Source organism: Peromyscus eremicus, chromosome 15 (assembly GCF_949786415.1).
Source record: "Peromyscus eremicus chromosome 15, PerEre_H2_v1, whole genome shotgun sequence".
Lineage (NCBI taxonomy): Eukaryota > Metazoa > Chordata > Mammalia > Rodentia > Cricetidae > Peromyscus > Peromyscus eremicus.
Genome location: NC_081431.1, coordinates 3,853,197 through 3,877,882, shown reverse-complemented (window position 1 = coordinate 3,877,882; position 24,686 = coordinate 3,853,197). Strand labels below are relative to the sequence as shown.

At 43.4% G+C, this 24,686-nt stretch overlaps 2 protein-coding genes across 5 annotated transcripts in view; one reads left to right on the top strand and one right to left on the bottom strand.

Moving 5' to 3' along the window:
• Window positions 1–2,599, bottom strand: part of Dtl (denticleless E3 ubiquitin protein ligase homolog) — a 35,201-nt gene extending 32,602 nt beyond the window's left edge. Inside the window, exon 1 of one of the 4 annotated variants that reach the window (XM_059280632.1) lies at window positions 2,338–2,599. In XM_059280632.1, coding sequence (XP_059136615.1) covers window positions 2,338–2,389 — 52 coding nt within the window. In that variant the 5' untranslated portion in view covers window positions 2,390–2,599. The other 3 variants (XM_059280634.1, XM_059280636.1, XM_059280635.1) reach the window with 3 other exon arrangements.
• Window positions 2,600–2,736: 137 nt separating this feature from the next.
• Window positions 2,737–24,686, top strand: part of Ints7 (integrator complex subunit 7) — a 60,314-nt gene continuing 38,364 nt past the window's right edge. The window contains exons 1-6 of the mRNA XM_059280631.1: window positions 2,737–2,938; window positions 9,571–9,700; window positions 10,382–10,528; window positions 14,451–14,588; window positions 22,414–22,460; window positions 24,391–24,590. Coding sequence (XP_059136614.1) covers window positions 2,845–2,938; window positions 9,571–9,700; window positions 10,382–10,528; window positions 14,451–14,588; window positions 22,414–22,460; window positions 24,391–24,590 — 756 coding nt within the window. The 5' untranslated portion in view covers window positions 2,737–2,844. The remainder of the gene's footprint in view (window positions 2,939–9,570; window positions 9,701–10,381; window positions 10,529–14,450; window positions 14,589–22,413; window positions 22,461–24,390; window positions 24,591–24,686) is intronic.

Here is a 24,686-nt window from a genome sequence, read left to right as displayed (position 1 = left end):
AACTTCCACACAGCATTATTTCCAAAGCTGCTGTCTGAGAGGGTTGAGGGACTTCCTTTCCTATTACCTGTCACTTCCTTCAACTTTTATAAAAGGAAGATATTCTCACATCCGAATCTTACACCTTGCATTGTCGCAAGATAAACTTCTAGGTGTTTATTACATATTTTAAAATAAAAATTAAAAATTATTGAGATCTTAATTATGAGACAACTGAGATCATAAGGCACCAGATACCTATATCATTTCTTTAAAAGATGCATTTTTCAATAAAATTTTGTTTTTTGCTTTAATCATACTATTAAAATCTATGGTGATAATTCATCCCAAGGGAAACTTTCAGGACTCATGAGTATTAAAACCACAAAAAACAGCACTTTATATATCTTTTGATGGGAGCATGATAGGGTGATAAGAAGTTTTCAAGGATACATTAAATTACAATAGAATAAATTTGGGAGAAAAATAGAAATAAATTCAGAAGAAAATGCAAGAAAAAAAAAAAGAAAAGAAAAGAAAGAAAATGCAACCAAGTAGTTAGAGTCTGCTCACATTTAATAGATAATACCATGACCAAGTTGCTATAGTGTTTATAGTGTCAGATGCAGTTAAAGGTTAAGAGCACTTTAAATCTCAAGATGCTAACATTCACAATAAGGCTAGAAATGACATTTTTTCGTGTTTAAGATTATACTAAAAAACCTTTAGATACCGATTTAAAATACACAAAAGAGTAATCATATTTCCATTTTACAGACATCAATGGAGAAAGGAACTGAAAGCACATTTTGGAGGCTTGTTATAATCCAGAGAGTAAAGTATCAGGGTCCAGTCTAGGGGAACAGAACGGTGAAAATGGAAGAGATTCAGTACGTGGTAAAGAGGCTGAATCAGTGGGGATGAACGAGAGTTTCAAGCAAGCTTAAGGGAACTTCCGTTTTGAACATATAATAATGAGGAAAATGGAGTCTTTGAGGCTTTGCCGGGGATACCAGTTTAAAATATCACTCCCCAACCTGTAGGTAACAGGTTTTGGGGGAAAGCCAACTCAGCTTGGGGCATTAGAATTTAAGATGCTTGTATGCCTGACTGTCTGAGTGAAGATCAATCCACACAGCTTTCACAGAAATCTATCTAAAATATAGGGAATGGAAGAGTGCAGGCAGCTGTAAAATCTCTGCTTACGACTATAATCACTAGGGGAGTAGGCTAAAGTGACGGGGGTGGGGGTGGCACAGCAACACTGGAGGGAAAGGAGATGCACTGATTTCATGAGTAACAGTACATGAATCCCAGCGTCTTATCACTGAACGAGTGTCTGTAAACACCAGAGAGGCTGAAAAGCGGACAAAGTTTGAATAGCCTTCCTTGGCCACATAAAAAGGAGGTGGAATGGAAACTCAGGCGCTATAACTCTAAAGATAGCTCACAACCATTGTGTGGGGCGGCCATTCCCAACATGGCAAGAACTTACTTGCGTAGAGTTCTAGGAAGAGAGGCAGTGTCCAAGGAATAAGTATGAATACAAAGTTTTAGATGGGAGCAGGACATTAAGGACCTTTTCATCTTCTCAACAGTGTTTTCAACGACACATACACCTAATCGCGCCTCTGACTGCTAGCTAATGTTCTGTAAGACTGCCTTAAGAACTGTAGGAAATGAGCTGACTTTCTATATGGTAACACGAGAATATGGCCGAATTCCACCGTGAAGTGAAAAAAAAAAAATTCAATCCCATTCCTGGATATACTTCGGGCATCAAAAAACATCTGGAACAATACCCTTCAATCAATAGTGACCCGTGGTCACCTCGGGGGTGTGGCTATGGGCATCTTTTAGTCTGTAATTTCGAACTTTTCCAACCCCGTAGAGATGGGGGAGGGGGGCTTCGGCGCTGGAAAAGCAGACGCCGCGTCTTCTCCGCCTGACTGAGTTCCTCAACTGCGGGCCATGCGCACTGGTGCGGAACAACAAACTTGCAGGGATCACCAAGGTTCTGCAAGGATCGCACGTCGCTGGTCCCGGAGCGCCCCCACCCCCAACCCACACAGGCATGCTTTCTCTAGTTAACGCGCGATATTGACGTAAGCAGCCAGGGGCCTGGGAGGCCAGTTAGCCCAACGTCCTAACTTCGGCCTCCGTCCCGACTTAAAGCTCGGCTCCGGTGAAAAGCGTCCGGAGGGAAGCAGAGTACGCTTGTCTTCGGCGGGCCTCGCTCACCCGGATTCACTCTGGCCGCGGGAGACCTCGAGGCCCGGAGTCGGCAGCGATCCAAGGCGGAGCGCCTGGGGGAGGTGGTTCCCGCCACGGCGAGCGGCCGTTAGGACCGTTACTCACCGTTCCGCAGGACGCCGAGCTGGGGCTGGCGGAGCACCGAGTTGAAGAGCATCTGGGCCTGGGGACAAGGCTCCGCGGAGGGAAACGCCGAGAAGATGGCCCCCAAGTGCCACACGAGCCGCCGCTTGCAACCTCCACAACGCGACCCGCGTTTGCCTCCAACTCCCGCCACTGTTAGCCCCGGCCGCCAAACTCCGCGCCAAACTGACGTCACGCCCTCTGATTGGCTCTCGTCGCAGCGTCCTGGCGCCTCGGAGGCCCTTCCCCCTCCGAGGCCCCGCCCCCTTCGTGCTCGGCCGCGGGAACTCAGGGTTCAGGAGCTCCCTGAGCGCCTGCGCGGGGGGCCCACAGAGGCGCGGGCGAACGGCGGGGCGGCCGGGGCGCATGCGTACACTGCCTGACAGCGCGCGGAGGGAAAAATCCGCGAGACCGCGCGGGAGAAGATGGCGGTGCTGGAGAAGAGTTTGCAATCTTTGTGACTAGGCGAGTCGGGTAACTGTTCCGGCCATGGCGTCAAACTCAACCAAGTCTTTTCTGGCCGACGCCGGCTATGGCGAACAGGAGCTGGACGCTAACTCTGCTCTTATGGAACTGGACAAAGGTATTGGAAGGAGCGGGCGAAGCGTCTGGGGGGGAAGTGGCGCCACCCTGTGGCGGCAGCCGGAGAGGCCAAAAGGCGCATGCGCCGCTGTGCGGGGCGGGAAGCGCTTCGGCGCTTGCGAGACTGCTGGATTGGCCTTGCACAGCTGTACCCGAGGCCGGTGCTAGCAAGGACGCTTTTGACCACCTGGGGGCACAGTCTCCCTATTTCCCAAACAGTAAATGAGATCCTTTCTAAAAGTAATGAATTTTGAGATTATCTTTTAAAACCTTCAGTGGAGATGAGGTCTTCATCAAGAGAGCCAAAAGATTTCGTGAGCATTTTACAGCGATGTGTTTTGTGTGACTGCTAACTGCGAGTTCTAAAACAGGTTCCATATGGCTGAGAACGTCTGAAAATCATAACTGGGTGCTCATTCTCTACAGACAAGTTCCACGAGTTACCTTTTCTAGTGCAGGTAGCTAGGAGAAGAAACTTGGAGGCTAGGAGTTAAATTCCAATTCTGCTAATGTGATTGTGGAAAGCGACTAGCCTCGATTTGTCTGCACAGTGGACACAGTACGTCTGAGTTGCCAGGAGTGTTGCAAATATTAAATGACAGTGGTATGCAAAAGATGCATTTATTAAATGCTAAAGAGGTACGCCTTTGTTTCTAGACATGGATAAAGGAGGCAGGGGCAGATAGTTATCCATAAAGAACTCAAGTGTTAATGTGAAACCTTTGTTTTGATGTACTTGAAAGATTTTTACAGCTGATATGTACTAAGGGGCCTACCTGTAGCCAATGTATAACCTGTGGAGGACCGGACTAGATAACTCTTTAAAGATCTGCCCTCAAGTCCACCTTAGCCCCTTTACAGCTCTGTGACTTGAACATGCCTGTTGAACCTTTAGGGACTTTGAAAAAAATAGTTATGCTTGTGTGGGGCTGCTATAGGTAAGAGTTTCTCACATTTTACAACAGGCTCTCATGAAGTCCAGGTTGGCCTGGAACTCTGTATAGCCAAGGATAACCTTCAACTTTTGATCCTCATTCCTCAGCTTCCCAAGTCCTAGATTACAGGTGTTCACCAGCATACCTGGTTTAGTCAGTGCCAAGCACTTTACCAGTTGAGCCACATCCCTGGCCCATTCTCAGACAGTTTCTCTGTGTAACAGCCCTGGCTGTCCTGGAACTCACTTTGTAGACCAGGCTGACCTCGAACTCACAGAAATCCTCTTGCCTCTGCCTCTGCCTCCCAAGTGCTGGGACTAAAGGCATGCGCCAGCCACCACACCCAGCATCATTCTTAGATTCGTAAAGAAAGCCTTTACTTTCTTTTGATATACAAAAAAAGTCACAACATCCGAATTGGGTGTACATACTCTTCAAACAAAAACTGATGTTGAGCTGGTTTTTTGGTTTTTACTCTTACAAAGCTATAGGTCTTTTTGCCTCTAAAATGTGAAGTTATAATAAGAACTTTATACTTTAAATATTGTACAATAATTTCCTTCTCAAAGCTATTTTCTATCCCTCCAGTGTACCATGCTAAGAGTAGATAATGTAGAACAGAGGTCAGGGTCAGGATATGAGGCATGGAAAAAAGAGATCTAGAGTTACCTCTGAGAAGTATGCAGTTGTGGGCCAGTGAGACAGCTTGCTCTGCAAGCCTGACTGCCTGCTGATCCTTGGAACCCACGTGGAAGAGGAGAACTGACTCCTGCAAGTTGTCTTCCCTGTGGTACTCCTATGCCTGCGTTCACACACGTGCACATGTGCACACATGTACACAATGATAATAAGATAAGATTTACATTTTTAGAAAGATTGCTGGGGCTGTAGAAGAGTTGAAATAAAATACATACCATGTAAGAAGTAAATGGTGCATGTTTTACAGATAATTCTCAAGCTCAGAGAGATACATTGTATGTGTCAGGAACAGAGCAATGTGACACAGAAGGGTACTTTTGGGCAGAGGGAGGGGCCATTGCTAAAGGCAAAGTCTTACATGTTACTCAAAAAAGTGTAGCTTTTCCTAATGTAGATTCTTATCAATCCAAGGATTTTTTTCCCTCAGCTGATTGGAAGTTGTCCAGATGAAAACAAGCAAGATCTCTTTCTCACAGAGAGAAAGGTTAAATGATGTCACCCAGCCTGTTGGCTTTGGAAAGGATAAAGGTGACCGTGGGGAAGGGAGTGGTGACTCATCTCCTTTCTTGATGCACATGCAGTGGAAGAGAGGGATTGCAGAGGATGGATTTCTTTCTGGAGAGTCTGGTGAATTTCATGCTGTGTGAAAATCCTGATGGAGTGCTAATTGAACTGAGAACTGGATAAGAGTCAGGACAGAATCCACTCACTAGGATTCCCCTAGGATGTTACTCTCCACCCAATTCCACACATTCTCCCTGTGGAAAAGAGTTCTGTTGTACTGCCCATGTTGGCACGAATATAGTCCGTGTTAGGGTAATCGAGAATGTAACTCCATACTCCTGAGAGAATGGCTTCAGCCACTGACTATGTGCCAGGTGACTGACTCCATGTCATAATCAGTGGGTTTACAGTAGTCAGGTGAACAGCCGGGTGTGGTAGAGCACGCCTTTAATCCCAACACAGGCAGAGGCAGGAAGATCTCCTTGAGTTCAAGGCCAGCCTGATCTACAAAGTGAGATCCAGGACAGCTGGAGTTGTTACACAGAGAAACTCTGTCGGGGCTGGGGGATAGACGGGGGACAGATTCAGATTATTTTTCTTGAGAATGTTTACTACCAGACTAAATTTAGTCTACCAGCATTGACAAGTGAATCTTTATAAAGTTATGTAGACCTGGGGCAAAGGCTAGGTTCAGCAACTAGTTCACCACAATGAAGCTGAATTAGGAAGCACTGATTCTGCAGTCTGGTTGGTGACCCTCTGATGGACTAAATCACATAAACTAATAAGAAATCCAAGGCCCCTTTTCAACACTTACTGAAACCACAGGTTCACAGGCTTATATGACTGTGATCTGTTTAGTCTCAAAAGTTCTTATTTGTTCTAAACATACAGACTGCATTATTATAGGCCAGCGTGTTCATTTTGCAATGGTTTCTGAAGTTTTGGGAAAGGGTATTCAGTAATTACATCATAAGTTGACTGCCATTTCTGTTTCTGGTTTCTAACTCTGAAGTGCCTTTGTTGTTGTCCATTTATTAGGCTGTGGATTGTGGGTTGTCTTCTGTTGTGTAGTTGTACTTGGTTTACTTCTTTGTAGTGCTGAGGGTCTTATTCCTGATGTGCTGCTGCTGCTCTGCCATTGCAGTGTATCCTAGCCCTGTGTGGTGATTTGTATTTTATTCCCTGTTACAACAACATAAGCACCTTAAAAAAATGAATATATTCAGGGCAGTGGTGGCACACGCCTTTAATCCCAGCACTCAGGAGACAGAGGCAGACAGATTTCTGTGAGTTTGAGGCCAGCCTGGTCTATAAAGCGAGTTCCAGGACAATGAGGGATGTTACACAGGAAAACCCTGTCTTGAAAAACAAAAACAAACAACAAACAAAATATATATATATATATATATATATATATATATTTTTTTTTTTCATTTCATATGTGAACATGTTAGTGATTCAGTTTTGAGTAATGTTCATCTCAGCTAAAGAAAATGTACACAATGATTTTCTAAAATGTTCTTTCATGGTAATGCTCCATCAGTGGTATTTTTAGTGAATGCTAGTTGTATTAGTGGTTACTCAGTATCTCATGAACGTTTTTTTCATATGCTTTAAGAGTGACCCATATGAGCCCCTTTTTATAAAGGTGGAAACAAAAACTCTAGCTTGTGTTTCAAGAGTGGCATCCGACTTCTCAGGCCTGCTGACCAGACACATGACTCTAGCAGCTGGAGATACAAAGAGAAAGCTCAGGAGTGCTCACAGTTCCTGTGGCGGTGGCAGTGCCAGCTGCATTGGTCCTAAATGACGTAACTCACTGTAGCATCTCTTGTTGCTTAGCAACAGCAGGTGCCCTCATCCAGTCAGTTTGGCAGTGTGGTGTTAGGTATTCTTAGAATTTGGTAGTCAAGCCGGCAGTGGTGGTGCACGCCTTTAATCCTGGCACTCGGAGGCAGAGCCAGGTGGATCTCTGTGAGTTCAAGGCCAGCCTCGTCTACAGAGCGAGATCCAGGACATGCACCAAAACTACACAGAGAAACCCTGTCTCGAAAAAACTTTAAAAAAAAAAAAAAAGAAAGAAGGAAGGAAAAAGGAAGTAGTAGTTTGGTAGTCTTAAATGCCAGGTGTGGTTACATACTCTAACCCCAGGGCTGGGAAGGTAGAGTAAGATAGTCACTCACAGTTTAACATCATCCCTAGTGAGTTCCAGGCCAGCTAGGTCTGCATAGTTATGAGTTCGAGAACAGCCAGGGTTGAAAAGCAAGACTGTGCCTCAACAATCAAAAACCTAAGAAGTTTAGTCTTAAAAATGTTTAAGAGATTAACTGCATAATCAGCCAAGTAGCTTTTGCTGATTCAGCTAAGAAATTCCAGCATGTGCTATCTGACATTTAGGTTGTTTTGAAAACATTTATGGGGCTGGAAAGATGGCTCAGGAGTTAAGGGTTAGGGTTAGAACTGGCTGCTCTTTCAGAAGACCCTGATTCAGTTCCCAGCACCTACATGGTAGCTCACAACCTTGAGTATCAAGTGATGCCTTCTTGTGGCCTCTTCAGGCACTGTAAACACATGGTAAATAAACATGCATACTGGCAAACCACCCATATACACAAAATGCGGATAAACAGACTAAAAAAAAGTTAATAATTACAGCTCTTACATTTAGGTCTTATGTTTTAGGTTTGTTTAGCATCAGGTTTTTTGGGTTTTTGTTTTGTTTTGTTTTTGTATAGTGGAGGCTAAACTCAAGATTCATTTTCCTCCCCTTAGGAATTTTTAGTCTTTCCAGAATTTTAAAATGATTGTTCTTTTCACATTGTGTTTAGTCACTGTTCTATTGCTGTGAAGAGACACCATGACCAAGGCAACTCATAAAAAAATGCATTTAATTGGAGGCTTGATTATAGTTTTAGAGGGTTAGGCCATTATCATCATGGCAGGGAGCAGACAGGTATGGATGGCCCTGGAACAGTAGCTGAGAGCTTTATATCCTGATCGACAGGCAGCAGGCAGAGGGAAAGACTGGGCTTGGTGTGGGCTTTTCAAACCTCAGAGTCCACTTCCTCCAACAAGGCCATACCTCCTAAACCTTCCAAAACAGCTCCACTAACTGGGGACCAAGCATTCAAACATATGACTTTATGAGGGTCATTCTTATTCAGACCACCACAGCTATGTTGGTATATTTGTTACTTTATAGATTATTAATTGAAATCTCTTCTTTCCTAACATGAGTATGTAATATTGTAGTTGTTCCTTGAAATACCACATTAGCCATGACTCACAAACTATTGATTTTCATTCAGTTGAAAATAAATTTTTCTTTTCTGCTTCTGAGTTGTTCTTCCTCTTTGGGTTACTTAGCAGTACATTGTTTGATTACCAAATACTCAGAAGATTTCTAGATACTGTTCTCTTTCTGATTGTTAATTCAATTCCATTGTGATAGAGAGCATAAATTGTGTGTGTGTTTTGCTTGCTTGTTGTATTTTATTTTTTGTTAGTACCAGGGATTGAACCCAGGGATTTGAGAGTGCCCGGCAAGTGCTCTACCTTTGAACTATGGGCTCAATCCTCCACCCCCCTTTTTGAGGCAGAGTTTTACTAAGTTGCTTCAGATGGCCTTGCATATGATCTTTTCCCCAGCCTTTAACTGTCATCCTCTGGCCTCAGCCTGGGTGTCTAGGACTATAGGCTTATACCACCAAGCCTATCTGACTGCAGTCCTTTTAAATTCACTGGTATTTTATATTCCTGTATAGTCTTGATCAACTTAAAACAGTTTAAAAATCGTTTCTTTTTCATTGTTGTGTGTCTAAGAGAATCAGTTCAAGAGATGGCTCAGCAGTTAAGCACTTGCTACCCTTCCAGAGGACCCAGGTTGGGAGGCTCGAAATCACCTGTAATTCCAGCCCCAGGGATCCAACATCTTCTGGCCTCTGCAGCCACTCACATGTACTTGACTTACGTGTACTCGTGAAATTGAAAAAAGAGAAAGTTTGTGAAATTACTAAAGTATTTTTTAGCTTGGGGGCATTTTGTTTTGCTTTTGGGGTATTTTATATTATAGCATTTATTTGTATTTTGCTTTTTTTAAATGTCTTATGTGGCCCAGGCTGGCCTCAAACTTGCTATGTAGCTAAGGATGGCCTTGAACTGAGTCTTTTTCCTCTACCTCTCATGATACAGCTATGTGCCACCATGCCCAGCCTCCAAATCACTTTTATAAGCCATTTTTCTTTACTTTTATTGTTAACTATTTGATTTTGTTTGAACTGTAAACTTCCTGCCTCAGCCTTCTGAGCGTTGGGGTTGTTATAGGTGTGTGCCATCTTGCGCAGCCATCCATTTTCAGTTTTGAACAGGAGTCATAGAGGTGCTTCTCTTCATTATTGAATAGCTGTTCTCCTGGAACTGTCCAAGTCAGCGTTTGATGTTTCTGCCCGGAGCTCCAGGTTTGTAATGAGTTCCTCCTGTGCTTCTTCACCAGGTCTGAGGTCTGGCAAACTCGGGGAGCAGTGTGAGGCGGTTGTCCGCTTCCCTCGGCTTTTCCAGAAGTACCCCTTCCCTATTCTCATCAATTCAGCATTCCTAAAGTTAGCTGATGTTTTCAGAGTTGGGTAAGTCTTTGTAATGCCTCAACGTGCTAACTGCATACTTGGTACTGTCTTTTCTTCTGGCCCGTTAGGACTGCTTGCCACTCAGGTGGATGCACATTGCATTGCACCACACTTTGGTCTGAGATTTAATGACGTTTGGTAAAAATGAAAAGTAAGGTTCAGAGAGTAATTATTTCTTTAGGGAACAAGATAAATTAAATCAGAAAAAGCTTATTCTATTACTGTGTGTATATTTTATAAGAATCTGTAGTTTTCTGTACAGATTGATTTTTGAAATTCCTGATTTCATTTAGTGATTTGCACCATGAGATGCATGTGTGTGCAGTTTTTGAAACATGTAAGCACTGAATAAATGCCCATTTCCTCATTTCTGTCCCCACTCTTACCTCTCCTAGTCTCCATGCATTCATGTGCCCTTCCATATATACGTCAGGTCAGACCTGAGGGAGGAAAGCAGTGATGGGTACTGGGAGCGGAGGGAGGTCACCCTAGGCGTGGCTCTGGTGTGACTGGGCCATCAGGCATCTTCGAGCAGTGCCACAGGTATTGCAGCTGCTTTGGGTTGGCTCTTCGTGGTGGGACAGATCGTGATGGCACGAAAAGCAGTTGCCGTTGGTACTGCTCTAACCATTACATATGCCTCTCCTAGAGTGAGCTCATTTCTTTCCCCACTTTTTCTAGAAACAACTTTCTGAGGCTCTGTGTTCTCAAAGTGACCCAGCAAAGTGAAAAGCACCTGGAGAAGATTCTGAACGTGGATGAATTTGTGAAGAGGGTTTTCTCAGTGATTCACAGTAATGACCCTGTGGCAAGAGCTATCACTCTCCGGTACTGTGTCTCTGTGATTCGATACAGACTAGTTAAGCTGTCGTTATGTACCTAAAAGGGCTTGTTTTTCACTAAGACTACACAAAACATGGTAGCCATCCTTGGGTGTAAATCCAGGTTAGCATCTGTAGTGCTTTCTAGTGGTAAATTGCCTTGCTTGTGTGTCAAACATCCCACTGTGTAGGCATTCCGATCTAAGAACTAGGTGGATTCCAGTACAGCATCGCCTTGCTCTTTTGAACTTTTGAAGTTCCCCAGGCAGGCATTGAACTTGGGACCCTCCTATGTTAGCCTTCCAAGTAGCTTGGATTCCATCTCTATGCCACACCATGCTTGTCTTCATTCTCTTTCAATTCTGCTTTTATAATCACATGTATAATTTGGGGGAAGTTTTTTGAAACTCGGTTAATTAAATTATCAGTTTCCTTTCCAGCTTTCCCTGCCCATACTCTTTTTAACCAGGAGGTCACTACTTTTTTCTGGGTCAAGCATTGGTACTTTCTTATTCAGAATTAGTTGCTTTGTCATTCTTCTGCCTTTTGATTAACATCATGTGTTTTAAAGCTAGCACTTGGTAAAAGTGCTTACTTACCTGGCACTGCTGAACCCTGGGTTCAATTCCCAGCTCCAGGAAACTCCATGACACTGGGCATGGTGGTGCACAGCTGTAATCCCAGCACTTGGGAAGTTGAGGCAGGAGGTTCAGGGTCATTTTGGCTACACAGTAAGTTTAAGACCAACCTGAGCTATATGAGACCAAAAAATGTTATTGAGTATTACCTTTAAGAAACTATCCAGCTTGCTGGGTGGTGGTACATACCTTTAGGCCTAGCACTTGGGAGGTAGAGTTGGGGGGATTTGTGTGAGTTCAAGGCCAGCTACTTCTAGGACAGCCAGCTACAAAGAGAAACTGTGTCTTAAAAAAACAAAAACAGCTAAGCAGTGGTGGCACACGCCTTTAATCCCGGCACTTGGGAGGCAGAGCCAGGCAGATCTCTGAGTTCGAGGCCAGCTTGGGCTACAGAGCGAGATCCAGGACAGGCACCAAAACTACACAAAGAAACCCTGTCTTGAAAAAACTAAAAAACAAACAAACAACAACAACAAAAAACTATCCAGCCTAGCATACTTGAGGCACTAGGTTAAATTCCCAACACCACAAACAGAAAAGGGCTGGGGGGCTGGAGACTATAGCCAATGGGAAACTTAAAATTAAGACACTTAGTCTCAGCACTGGGGAGGCAGAGGCAGGAGGATCTCTTAGTTTGAGGCCAGCCATGGCTACATAGCAAGCTCCAGGCCATCTATCCAAAAAGAAAAAAGTTGCTGTGTGACTGTATATGAATGATTGTCACATTATTTTTGTAGAATAAAAGGTTGAGGAGGATTGTATCTCAATTGATAGAATATGGGGTAAAAGAACAGTATGTTTATACTAAGATAGATACAGATATATATAGATATAGTGTTAAAAGGATTTTGAGATTTGTGTGTGTGTGTGTGTGTGTGTGTGTGTGTATGTATGTGTGAGTGCCTGTGTGATTGTCTATGCACCACATGCATGCCTGGTACCCTTGAGGTCAGTGGGGAGTGTCCAATCCCCTGTAACTGGTGTTACAGGCATTGTGAGCTGCTCCGTGGGAACTGAACCCGGGATCTTTTCAAGAGCAGCAAGGGATGGGATCTACTTTTGCTACTTCCTGTCAGTGAGTACATTGTCTACAGGTTCAGAAAAGATCTCAAGGAACACTGTCAACAGTGATTATTTGGGGAGGGGTCAGTGAGTCAGGGACTGGAGAGATGTGATGTTGAATTGTTCCCACAAGTATGCATTATTTTAGTTTTTATCAGAAGCAATGAAGGAGAATAATAGAATTTAAAAGTGAATTTTTTGGAGGTAGTTTGAATATTTGACAAGGTTCATTTCATACTTGAGCATCCCACTCCATGTGTAGCCTGTCCTCCACAGAGTTCCAGCAGTTGGGCCCGTAAGAACTATTGCTGCCAATAAAATTGGCAGTTTCTAGTAAACTTCAAAAGAAATATATTTTAAAGACAAAATATTGCCTTGTAATCTTCATGAGTAACAGTTGAAACACATTTAAGGAAAAGAAATTGGAGCTGCAGTTTTGTAGTAGCCCTCCACCATTTGAAGAGTAGCAAAGGGAAGGTTCCCGAAGGTCCCGTGCTTCTTCCTGAGATGTCCACTCAGTCAGACAGAAAAGCTGCAGCTGTCAGCATCAAGGGGCCTGAAAGGTTTGTAAAGTGAAAAACCAAACACTTCGTCCCCCAAAGATAAAGAAAGTAGCCCCAACTATATGTGTGGCCAATGGCAACATGATATGAGAGCATCAAAGTCTCTCTCTAGAGAATATTTAATAGTCTTGGATTTTTTTCCCCACAGATTACCTTATGTCAAATCTAGTTTCCCAGAGGCAACCACTGTTGTGATTTACTCTTAGGGAGCCTTGTCTAATGCTCTTACAGCATGGATAGCCATTGGTATAAGATTTCTCCCACTCAGCATTAACCCATATGTATCAGTAATTTTCCTCGCGAGGTGCTGGCAGGCTGAGACTGGTTCTCCCTATGTAGCCCAGACTGACCCACTCCTGATGTGTCTCAGCCTCCCATGGAACTGCAGGTGTGCACTGTTACAGACTCATGCCTTTTTGGTGCTGAGTAATATAACGTTGTATAACTACAAGCTAATTTGAGTCTGTTCTTTTTTTTTTGGTTTTTCGAGACAGGGTTTCTCTGTGTAGCTTTGCTCCTTTCCTGGATCTCGCTCTGTACACCAGGCTGGCCTTGAACTCACAAAGATTGGCCTGGCTCTGCCTCCCGAGTGCTGGGATTAAAGGCGTGCACCACCACTGCCCGGCTTGGTAGTCTGTTCTTTTGAAGAACACCTACATTGTTTGCAGTCTATGTTATTATAAAGGTTCTGTATTGTGTGGTTATTTGGTTTTTTTACTTTTTGAGACAAGGTTACTCTGAGTAGCCCTGACTGTTCTGGAACTTGCTCTGTAGACAAGGCCTCAAACTCAGAGATCTGCCTGCTGCAGCCTTCGAAGTGCTGGGATTAAAGGTGTGCACTACCACTGCCTGCTTACATTTTTTTACTTAGTGTGCTAACAAAAGACAGATTTCAGGATTCAGTTCTCTTCTTCTACCATGTGGGTCCTAGAGACTGAATTCGGGTGGGCAGGTGTGGTGACAGGTCCCCACTGAGCTGTCTCTGGCCCCTGTGTTTTCTAGACTTTCCTTTCCTCACTGTTGCAGATACTGGCTTAAGCTGCAGGGGGCATCCTCCACCTCGGGAAGATCTTCTACTGATGTGGTAGATTAAAAAAGCATCATGCTGGTATTTAGTGATGTGGAATAAAAAATCTGGGATGTCTGTTGTACTTTGTGTTTCTGCTTAATAGCAGATATGTTGTATTCCTAATACTTTGTTAAAGTGGACTTCTTTATGCAACACTAGAATATTGATGTTTGGGATGCTTTAATAATTCAAAAGTTCTTTTCTGGGCTCTGATACCTGAGATGTACTTCAGAATGATTCTTTGGAAATGTAGCTTGTATGTGTCAGAGGCAGGGTAAAGAGGGCATGTGTTTCAGGGGTGGAGCACTTGCCTTGCATATATAAAGCCCTGAGTTCAATCCCAGGGCCAGGAAGAAAGGAAGGAGAGGAGGTGGGAGAGGGGAAGGAAATTTAGTTAATGCTAGGTTAGCTCTTTTAATATTTCTGATGTACTTCAGCATACGGATGTGCTTAGATTTGAGTCATTGCTAGATTCCTAAAATTAGTAATTTTTAACCTGAAGTTTATAGAATGACCTAAACTTTCTGAGTTAATAATCTAGCTTGGCTTCCTTTTCCTTAACTATATTTGTGATCTTAGGTTTCTCTGTTTCTGTAGGATGTTGGGAAGTCTGGCATCAATCATCCCTGAGAGGAAGAATGCCCATCACAGTATTCGACAGAGTTTGGATTCCCACGATAACGTAGAAGTTGAAGCTGCTGTTTTTGCAGCCGCGAACTTCTCTGCACAGTCAAAGTAAGCTTAGGCCTTTTAGTAATTTGGCTCCCAGGGGAGTTTTTGAAAAACTAACTAATCAATATCTGTATTATAGAAAGATGTAAATAAGGAGGTGTATTTTCCAAGAAGTCTTAAAACATATTAGGGGAAGAAAATACAAATGTTGGTCCTAGAAAGACAAGGTCCTCATAGCTGGTTTGGGGAAGCTGCTATTGATAGCTTTAGATATCTATTGAAGAGCGCAAACACCTGCATAATCCAAAATTGCTACTTTCCGATTGTCTTCTATTGCTCAGCTGTTTTGCCTTAGACCCTGCACAGTTTGGCAAGGAAAGTAACTTGGAATAAAACTGACTGACATATTCAGGATGTGCAACACTGTGCTACACTGCTATCTTAGAACAGAGTGTGTGTGTGTGTGTGTGTGTGTGTGTGTGGTGCATGCATGCCTGTACATGTATGTGGAGACCAGAGGACAACCTCAAGTTTGTCATAGTTCTTAGGTGGTGTTTACCTTTTTGTTTTGAGACAGGGTCACTGGCCTGCAACTTACCATGCATGCCGGCCAACAAGTTCCAAGGATCCACCTGTGTGTCACGCCCGACATTTACTGTTTTAGTTGGTGGAGTGAACCTGGGCAAGCAGGGCCTTAAAATGAGGCAGACTTAAAGACTCATGCAATAGCCAACTTTATTCAGAGCATCAGACAATTTATACACTGAGACTTAACAAGAGTCACCTGAATAAAGTATACAATCAGAAGGACAAGCCACATGTTGCAAAAACATAATTTTCTATAGAAGCATATAAATAACAACAGCTGAAGTATACTCACTCATACCTGCTACATCTGGAAGGAGCATGAAAACATATTTTAAGAACAATTCTGTGTTTTGAAGAAACAGGTCACAAGGCTCTTATCTTGTTTTCTTGGAGTTTTCTTATAAGCACTCAGAATTCCCCTCATACAGCTCCATTCTCGGACTGTGTTCCAACACTCTGTACTGAGATTGTAGGCATACCATAACTGGCTGTTTTTCAACACATCTTTTGGGGATTGAATTCAGATCCTCAAGCTAGACAGTTACCAGCTGAGCTATCTCCCCAGTTCAGTAGTATTTATTATTTTATTCCTGTGGAGGCAGGAAGAAGGCATCGGATCCCCTGGAGCTAAAGTCACAGGTGGTTGTGAGCCTCACGATGTGGGTACCAAGAACTGAACTGGAGTTTTCTGTAAGAGCAGTAAGTGCTCCTAACCACTGAGTCAGCTCTCCGGCTTCGTAATTTTGTTGTTGTTTTCTGAGACAGAGTCTCACTGTGTAGCTCCAACTGTAGTAGCAACTCGCTGTGTAGACCAGGCTGGCCTTAAGCTCACAGAGATCCTCCTGCCTCTGCCTCTGAGTGCTGGGATTAAAGGTGTCAGTCACTATGCACAGCCTAGCCCCATATATTTACAAGTAGAATGTTGACCATGGTATTATTACCATTTTGGACTTATTTGTTATAAAAAAATATCCCCTGATTAATAACCAAAACTAACTTTGTTTTCTGAGGACCATTTCTGGTGATGTGTGTGAAAGGCCATAAACATGTGCATCCCTTGACCAATGAAATTTATTTCTAAGAACTTAGCTAATATGAACAAGGTGCACTGATAACCTTCAAGGGTGCTGTTGTTTATATGATCAACGTTTATTTTTATGGATAGACAACTCAGGACATATACCAAAGGTTTGTCCCTATCTGTACTTTTTAAAGTTTGTTCTTGGACAGCTTCATACATGTACACAGTTCCTTTGGAAGAGCAGCAAACACTCTCAGCTGCTGACCAACCCCCAGCCATCTTTTTTTGTTACTGAGAGTGAGTGAGTACTGGTGCAGTGAGAACTTGCATTGCATAGGGACTGTGCTGTGAGCAGTTATCATCTGATAATGCCTCCAGGGTAACTATCCAGTCACTCCAGAAGCAGTTTTCTAAGTTCAGTCTCGCAATTTGGATAAATCGATAATTTAGTGATTAAATTTATGTATCAGGATCATTTTTAGGTGAACATTTTTTCGCTCTAGATAGGACACTGGTGACAGACAAAGTGGTGTTTCACTGAGAGGAGTTTATTGGGGTTACCTATAGGAGTATGAGTGAGGGATTACTTAGGAGAGCATAGGTGACTCAGCTAGCATCCCCCCAAAAGCCCACCCCAGCATGGGTGATGATTCAGGAAAGCTGTGCCCTGGAGCATCCTGTACCTGAGCCAGCAGGAGATCCAGCAAGTTCTGCTTATATACCTCAGATCGGACATGGCGACCTGCTGAATTTAAGCATATTAGTCAGCAGAGGAAAGAAACTAACCAGGATTCCCTCAGTAACGGCAAGTGAACAGGGAAGAGCCCAGCGCTGAATCCCCGCCGCACACGCGTAAAATGTGGCGTCTGGAAGACCCACTCCCCGGCGCCGCTCGTGGGGGGCCCAAGTCCTTCTGATCGAGGCCCAACCCGTGGACGGTGTGAGCCCTGGGTCTTCCTGGAGTCGGGTTGGAGTCAGGTTGCTTGGGAATGCAGCCCAAAGCGGGTGGTAAACTCCATCTAAGGCTAAATACCAGCACGAGACCGATAGTCAACAAGTACCGTAAGGGAAAGTTGAAAAGAACTTTGAAGAGAGAGTTCAAGGACTCTTATCGGTGGATCACTCGCTCGTGAACAGATGGATTTCTGCCTCTGGAATGCTAGGATTAAAGGCGTGTGCTACCACTGCCTATCCTCTATGTTTAATATTGTGGCTTTTCTGTCTTTGATCCCAGATAAGTTTATTAGGGTGCACAATATTTTGGGGAACACAATACCACCACAAACCTTGATGCGTACTTATGGTTTTTCTGAGTTTCAGGAGCTTCCTGATACTTGTCAGTTGTGTACCTCCTGAGCTCTTTAAGTTTGTTTTGCTTTCTGAGTCTTAGGTGGTTTTAAGTACAGAATGTTTCAGTTCGGAGGAAATTACTATATAACACTATCCCCAGTGAGATATACTATATACTCGTGTTTGCATTATATAATACCAGATTAGTCTAAGAGGAAAGCCTGAAGCACTTATGTATCAGAGTGTAAACTAAGAAAATACATAATTTTTTTATTAAGAAATCTTTATTCATTTTACATACCAACCACAGATCCCCCTCTCCTCCCTCCTCCCACCCCCCAGCCTTCCCCTCCCCCATCCCCCATTCCCACCTCCTCCAAGGCAAGGTCTCTCATGGGGAGTCAACAGAGCCTGGTACTTTTAGATCAGTTTTTATCTCTTCTTGAAGAAATAGACTTGAGATCATGTATCTCCACCAACATGGGTGGCTGTGTACTATTTCTGTCAGTTCTAGGTCTTATTGAAATCAGAGTAACTGGCCAAATGAAACCTTAATATTTTAATTAGCTGCACATAGAGATGTATACCTTTAATCCAAGACCTCAGGAGGCAGAGGTAAGTGGATATCTGTGAGTTCCAGGCCAACCAGAACTACAGAGTGAGACCCTGTCTTGAATAAAGGAGGAGGAGGAGAACTTACTTAATCTGTGCTGCTGTAGCTGCATCTCACTCGCTCTAAAAGGGTTAAGATTGTGTAGTAGAAGAGCTTGTCCTGGCCCTGAACGAAGGAACTGGCCAACTCCAGGTGCTTTTAGGATTGAGGGGAGTGTAGTCAGAGTGGTGTCCTTTTCCAGTCATTAGCTAAAGAGCCTGGCCTCATCAGAAAGGGACAGCTGTCCAGTGGCACCAGCCACTGCTATGATGCAAGACACCTGGCTGTCAGACCTGATTTGACAGGGTCACGGGTGGGGTGTACAGCTAGGCCAGAACATCAGGTGACTTCCTGTAGTCTCAGCAGTTTCAATACTGACACCGAGAATTTATTATTAGACCAAAACAGAAAAGTCAGCAGGCTCCTACTCTGCATCTTTTGGGCTCGGAGGGCTTAAACCATATTTTTTTTTGTTTTTTGTTTTTGTTTTTTGAGGCAGGGTTTCTCTGTGTAGCTTTGCGCCTTTCCTGGAACTCGCTTGGTAGCCCAGGCTGGCCTCAAACTCACAGAGATCCGCCTGGCTCTGCCTCCCGAGTGCTGGGATTAAAGGCGTGTGCCACCACCGCCTGGCTTAAACCAGATTTTTAAAGTTTGGAGTGTTATAAAATGTTTTGATGTAGTCACTGTCTCTGCTCTAGAAGGGGTGGGACCTGGGAGAGGGAGCCGGTAAATGAGGTGGACTAAGTCTCACCTGAGTAAAGTTCTCATGAGTTCAAGCTGTATGCAACCACAAGGGGAAACCACACTTGGCAAAAGCATGTTTTTCCATAGAGGCATACAAAGGATAGTTTAAACGTTTGAGTAACAATAGAAAGCAATAATGAGTAATTTGAAGTTATCTCAACTCCTATCTGCCACACCTGGGAAGAGCATGAAAACACATTCCAGAAACAATTCCATGTTTTGAAGAGACAGATCACAAAACCCTTGTCCTGTTTTCTTGGAGTGTTCTCACAAGCACTCAGAATTCTCCTCACACAACTCCATTCCTGGACCATGCTCCAACAATCCGCTAGATTTAGAGATTATTCTAAACACAAGTAACAAAAAAGTCAAAGCTCTGTTGGCACAATTAGAATTAACTGGTGCTGTGGCAGTGCCACGCGGGCCGCTTGAGCAGGTGTGTTGGTTGAGACCTCTCTGAAGAGATGGCGAATGGCCAAAGCTGAATGCTGAAGAAGAGGTTCCTTTATGCTTTTTCTTTTGTGGGGAGTGTGGGGCTCTGAGGTAGCATCTCACTGTGGAGCTCAGGCTGACCTCAAACTTGGGATCGTCCTGCCTCAGGTCCCAATTACTAGGGCTTCAAGCGTGCTCGGCCACATCTGGCCTGCCTTTTACACTCTTAAAAATGTGTTCATAGATACTTACTCTATTAGAAATTTAAGGAGCTAATTTTTAAAATGTTTATCCATATGAAGAATATCAGATCCAAAATATGTTAATGTAAAATATTTTTATGAAAGTATTTATTTAAAAAAAATTTTGTGAGAAAAATGTCCTTAACATTTTTACGAAAGTCTTGAAGGCCTGGCTAAATTCTCATTCATCTACTTCTGCACCAACATCTGTCAAAATATGCTATTTTGATTAAAGTATGTGAAGAAATTCCAATCTCCCACAGATAATAGTGGGAAGAGGAGAGGTTTATGAAGCCTTCCTAGGTTTGTGATGATTTAATACCTGTGAGTTAGTCTGTTAGGAAACACTGGCTCACTTGTGTTACTCAGATCCTGCAAATGTCCTGCTGTGTATGGACTGCATTGGAGAAGAATGCCACCAGTTCCATCAGAAAAGACTTTAAGGACCAAACTTTCATGCTCATGGTGACAAGTACATTTTCTGTAGTTGTTACTTTGCTGAAAGCTAAAGTATTGTAATTGACATAAAAGATTCTGTTATTTGTCTAAAGTTACCATCTGACTTTAACTCATCTTCCAAGGAAATTCTTTGGCAAAAAAGGCAAGTTTGAGTAACTTTGTGTCCCAGGAAAACACACTATCTATAACCTAACCCACACAGTTGGTTTTGAAGTACTGTGTCTGAAGTATACCACCATATGTTTTTGAAATTTAATGCAACGAGTTACTTTCCGTTTTGCTAAGAACATTATATGCAGCTGCCTGCGTTCTCTGTCGAATGTGAGTTTGCCGTGAGGAAGGACGCAGCAGCTGGTGGCATAGCTGCTGCCATTGCCTGGGTCCTGCTCCCTCATCAGGATTGCTCCTCAGTGTCATTTCACCACACGTGATGGATGGGTGATGCCAGTGTCATCATTCCTGCATAACCAGGAGATGAAAACAAATGTTACTGATTTTTGAAAAATTCAACACAAAAAGTATTTGTTGTCAAGAATTCACGTGAAAGAAAATATTCTTCGATCAGGCGGTACTGATTCTGAAGGTTGCAGATAAACACCCTAGCCCCTCACTGGAGACGGGCAGTGCTTGATTTCTTCTTCACAGACTAGAGTGGGCGCTGGCACCCTAGGCTGTCAGCCTCTCTCGGCTTGGGTGTTTGCTTGCATGGCTGGGGCACCTCCCGCTTTACCCCGCGGTATTTGCACATGTGCCTGGAGCCCACAGAGGCCAGAAGAGGTCGTTGGATTCCCTGGAGTTACTGGAGTTACAGGTGGTTGCAAACTGCTGGGTAGGTTCAGCATGGACTGAGTTAGGAACCCCATTCATCTTTTCAGCAACTCCATCTCTGGTATAACCACAGGCTGAGAAGAGAAGTCTTTCTCTTTCAAACCAATGAGTCTCCCTTAAGTATAACAGAAATACTTTGCGAAACATTTTCTTTTATACAAAGGTATTGTTTAATTATACAAAAAAAGTTTGAGAAAAAGATTTCAAAGTTTTACCACAAAGCAAGGCAAAGTATACTGCAAGAAGTTTCTCCCTGGTGGGACTAGGCAGCATCTGCCCCTCCTATAAGGTCCCAAAGACTATCCTAAGTTCCATTTCACCAGTTTCCCCTGAGGAACCCGGGTGAGAGCTTGACAGGAGTGTGGTGTCCCCAAAGAGACCACACTGAAAAGTCTTCAGCGTGGATGATGGTGTCCCCATACCTGTAGATGGAGTCCCTTTCCCCTAATCTTCTCCTTGCATATGCTCTAGCTCTTTCCTGAGACTCCGAGGCCACATGCAGTTAGGACAGAATTGCATGTTTGGGAGCAGTGGCTGGATGCTCAGGTAAGGATGCTAGGACCCTCCCTGTCTCTCCTTTCTATGAGGGAATGGCAGCAAGCACAACCGAATTCATGAAGATGGCAGCTCTTTGGCTTGAGTGATAGTGCTGTACAACTTGGTATGTTTTTGCATTGACACTGGGAAAGCTTCATGATACCAAAATCTTGAACAATTGATGCATAGCAACACTCTGCAGGTTAGAATGGGTGGTCTAAGATATTCTTCAAGTATACTTGAAGAATTCAGCACACTGGGTCAATCATGAACATACATTAAACTCATCACCCAAGACATTTCTAGGACCAGGGATGCAGCTTAATGGTAGATGCCTTGCTCAGTGTGTGCTAAGTCCTGGATTTGATTTCTAGCACCACAAAATAACAAAGAAAATTCTAGAAAGCAGAAGAAAGCACACATTGCATTAGCTGTCAAGAGATGAAGTCTTCACATTGTCTAGTGTGTGGAGAACCACTGTTGATTTGAATTGAGCAGAACATACCTTAGCAGCAGGAAATACTTTATTTAGACTTGCATTTAACTGCAGGTTGTACTTGCAAAACCTGCACATCACTTAGTTGGGCTGCATAAGCCAACTTTGATTATATTTTCTCCCATATTATATAACATTTTATCCCAAATGCTCATGGTATTAAGTTTTTGATATTGGGTGATATTTCTGTTAGAGTCAAGAATCTATGTCTTAGAACTAGCTTCTTTTAAGTAGTTTGGTCTTTGAATAGTCTGTCTGTATTTCCTAGTGCATCTCAGCGCCTTCAATGCTAAGGACTGGCTGTTCATTACTTATGTAGTCAGAGTTTGTGTGTTAAGGTATATCCTCACATATGTGGTAGTGATGACCTCGGTTCCTTCCGATGGGGTTGCTGAGAAGTAGACTGAAGCAGCCTCCACAGGTCTGCGTCTCCCTCAGTGCAGGACTGGAAGGACGCTGTCAGAACCTGCGGTCTTAGCTGCCATTTTGGAGTCTTGCTTCTGTGATAATTGTGTTCTTTGCACTTATAAAACTTAATTACATTTAATTTTTTGATTTTCAATGTTGTTGCCAATTGTTTCAATTTTCTCTTTCCAAAGGGATTTTGCTGTAGGAATATGTAACAAAATCAGTGAAATGATTCAAGGTATGTACATTTTATTTAGTAATATGAAGAGACTTAATAGGAATCCTGTTAATAATGGCTGTTCATGGTTATTAGGTATTTACTGTGTGCTAGTCATTTAAAATAATACTAAGAATCTTCTATGTGCCAAAAATGCCCAAGGTACTTAGGTACAGAAATGAAGCAAGGCCCTTTCTGTCATGTGTCCTGAGTTGTAGTCAGGAGCTGAGTGAGCAGTAGACAGGTACAGTAGACAGGATGTATAAAGCGCTGCAGAGAGAACTGATGGGGTGAATCCCAAGCACAGGTGACATGATGGACAGTAGGAGGACTTCTGCTTTACCTGGTTGATCCCAGAGCCCTAATGCAGTAACCTGAGGGAATGCAGAGAGGGGATGTCAGTGCCAGCAGAACCCAGAGCCAGGGCTTCTGTCTGATAACATCCCTCCAGGGTTTTGCAACCAAAATCAGGTCCCAATTCTGTATCATGACTTAGTTTCACCTACAGGATAGCTCATGTGTTAATCCCATATTACCTTTACAGCACTTGTTAAAGGAGCTCTGACTACAGCATTGTATGTTCTCAGGAGCACTGTTCGCTTTCCCTTCTGAGAAGTGGCATTGCTGTGCCATGCAGCTTGGTGATGTGTTAGATCTTTCCACACACAGGAGATCTGTTCAAGGTCACACAACTAAAGAGTATCAAGCCGTTTGGTCTTGAGTCTGTTGCTTTTAACCTTTGTGCTGTTTTGCCTCTCTAGAGTATGCTCTGGGAAAGCTGTATTTTATTTGTAATTTAAAGGTAGAGAATTTGTTCACTTAAATAATTTTAAAAAGCACTCAGAGAACAAGGTAGAGCTTTAGCTTGTCCTTTTCTTCCTCTTTTTTCTTTCACCAAAATGGTGTTCCTGTGAGGCTAGCTTTGTGACATCAGAATGAACACCCATTCACTGAGCAGGGTTTTATATTTTGTTTTTCAAATTTTTATTTTATGTGTAAGGGTGTTATACCTGCATGTATGTCTGTGCGCCACCTGCATGCCTGGTGCCCATGAAGGCCAGAAGAGGGCATCAGATCCTGTGGAACTGGAATTACAGAAGGTTATGAGCCACCATTTGGGTGGTGGGAATCAAACCCAGGTCATCTGGAAGAGCAACCAGTGCTCTTAACAGTTGAGCCATCTCTCCAGCCCCTGAGTAGGTATATAAGCAAGGCCTGCTGTGTTACATATGATCTCTGAAAACAGATAATTCAAGGGGAGTTTTCTAGAGGAACCACTTAAGGGCTAGCTAGCTCCTGCTAGTGGCTGATGTGGCCCAACTCCCAGTAGTTCTTACAGCCTTCTAGGGCCCAGGGGCAGGAACTAAGCAGGAGAAACATCTTGCTGGCCCCTACTGTGCCTTTTAAAGGCAGTGTGCCAGGCATGGTGGCACACAGCTTTAATAATCCCAGCACTTCGGAGGCAGAGGCAGAGCTCTATGAGTTCAAGACCAGCCAGTCTATATAGCAAGTTCCAGGTCAGCCAGGGCCACATAGAGACCCTGTCTCCAAAGACTAATAAATAAAGCAATTTCTATTACCATACTTTCTGAAAAACTACTGAACTTACTGAGTAGTTCTAGTTAATTATCTTTAATGTTACAACCATTATGATATATTGTGGTAATTGTTTGTTTGTTTATTTTGAGACAGGGTCTCTCTGTAGCCCTGGCTGTCCTGGACCTTACTCTGTAGACCAAGTTGGCCTCGAACTCAAAAGAGATCAGATCCGCCTGCCTCTGCCTCACAAGTGCTAGGATTAAAGGTGTGTGCCACCACCACCCAGCTTGTACTAATTGTTTTTAAATGAAACTTTGCTAATTAAGTCAGACCTTTCTTATTTTTAGTTTTAAAAAAATGTGAACTATCATGAAGTTGTGATCAGACACCTGAAACCATTTGTTGTGTTCAGGCTTAGCCACACCAGTGGACCTGAAGCTGAAGCTGATCCCCATCCTGCAGCACATGCACCACGACGCCATCCTGGCCTCCAGTGCCCGCCAGCTCCTGCAGCAGCTGGTCACGGCCTACCCCTCCACCAAAATGGTCATCGTGTCCTTGCACACTTTCACTCTGCTTGCAGCCTCCTCTTTGGTTGACACACCCAAGCAGGTAATTTCCACTTTCTTTTACTGCTTATCTGTAAATGTACACATTTAGTTTGTGATAAAAAGTAAGAAGCAACCCTAAGTTTTAATAATGTTAAGG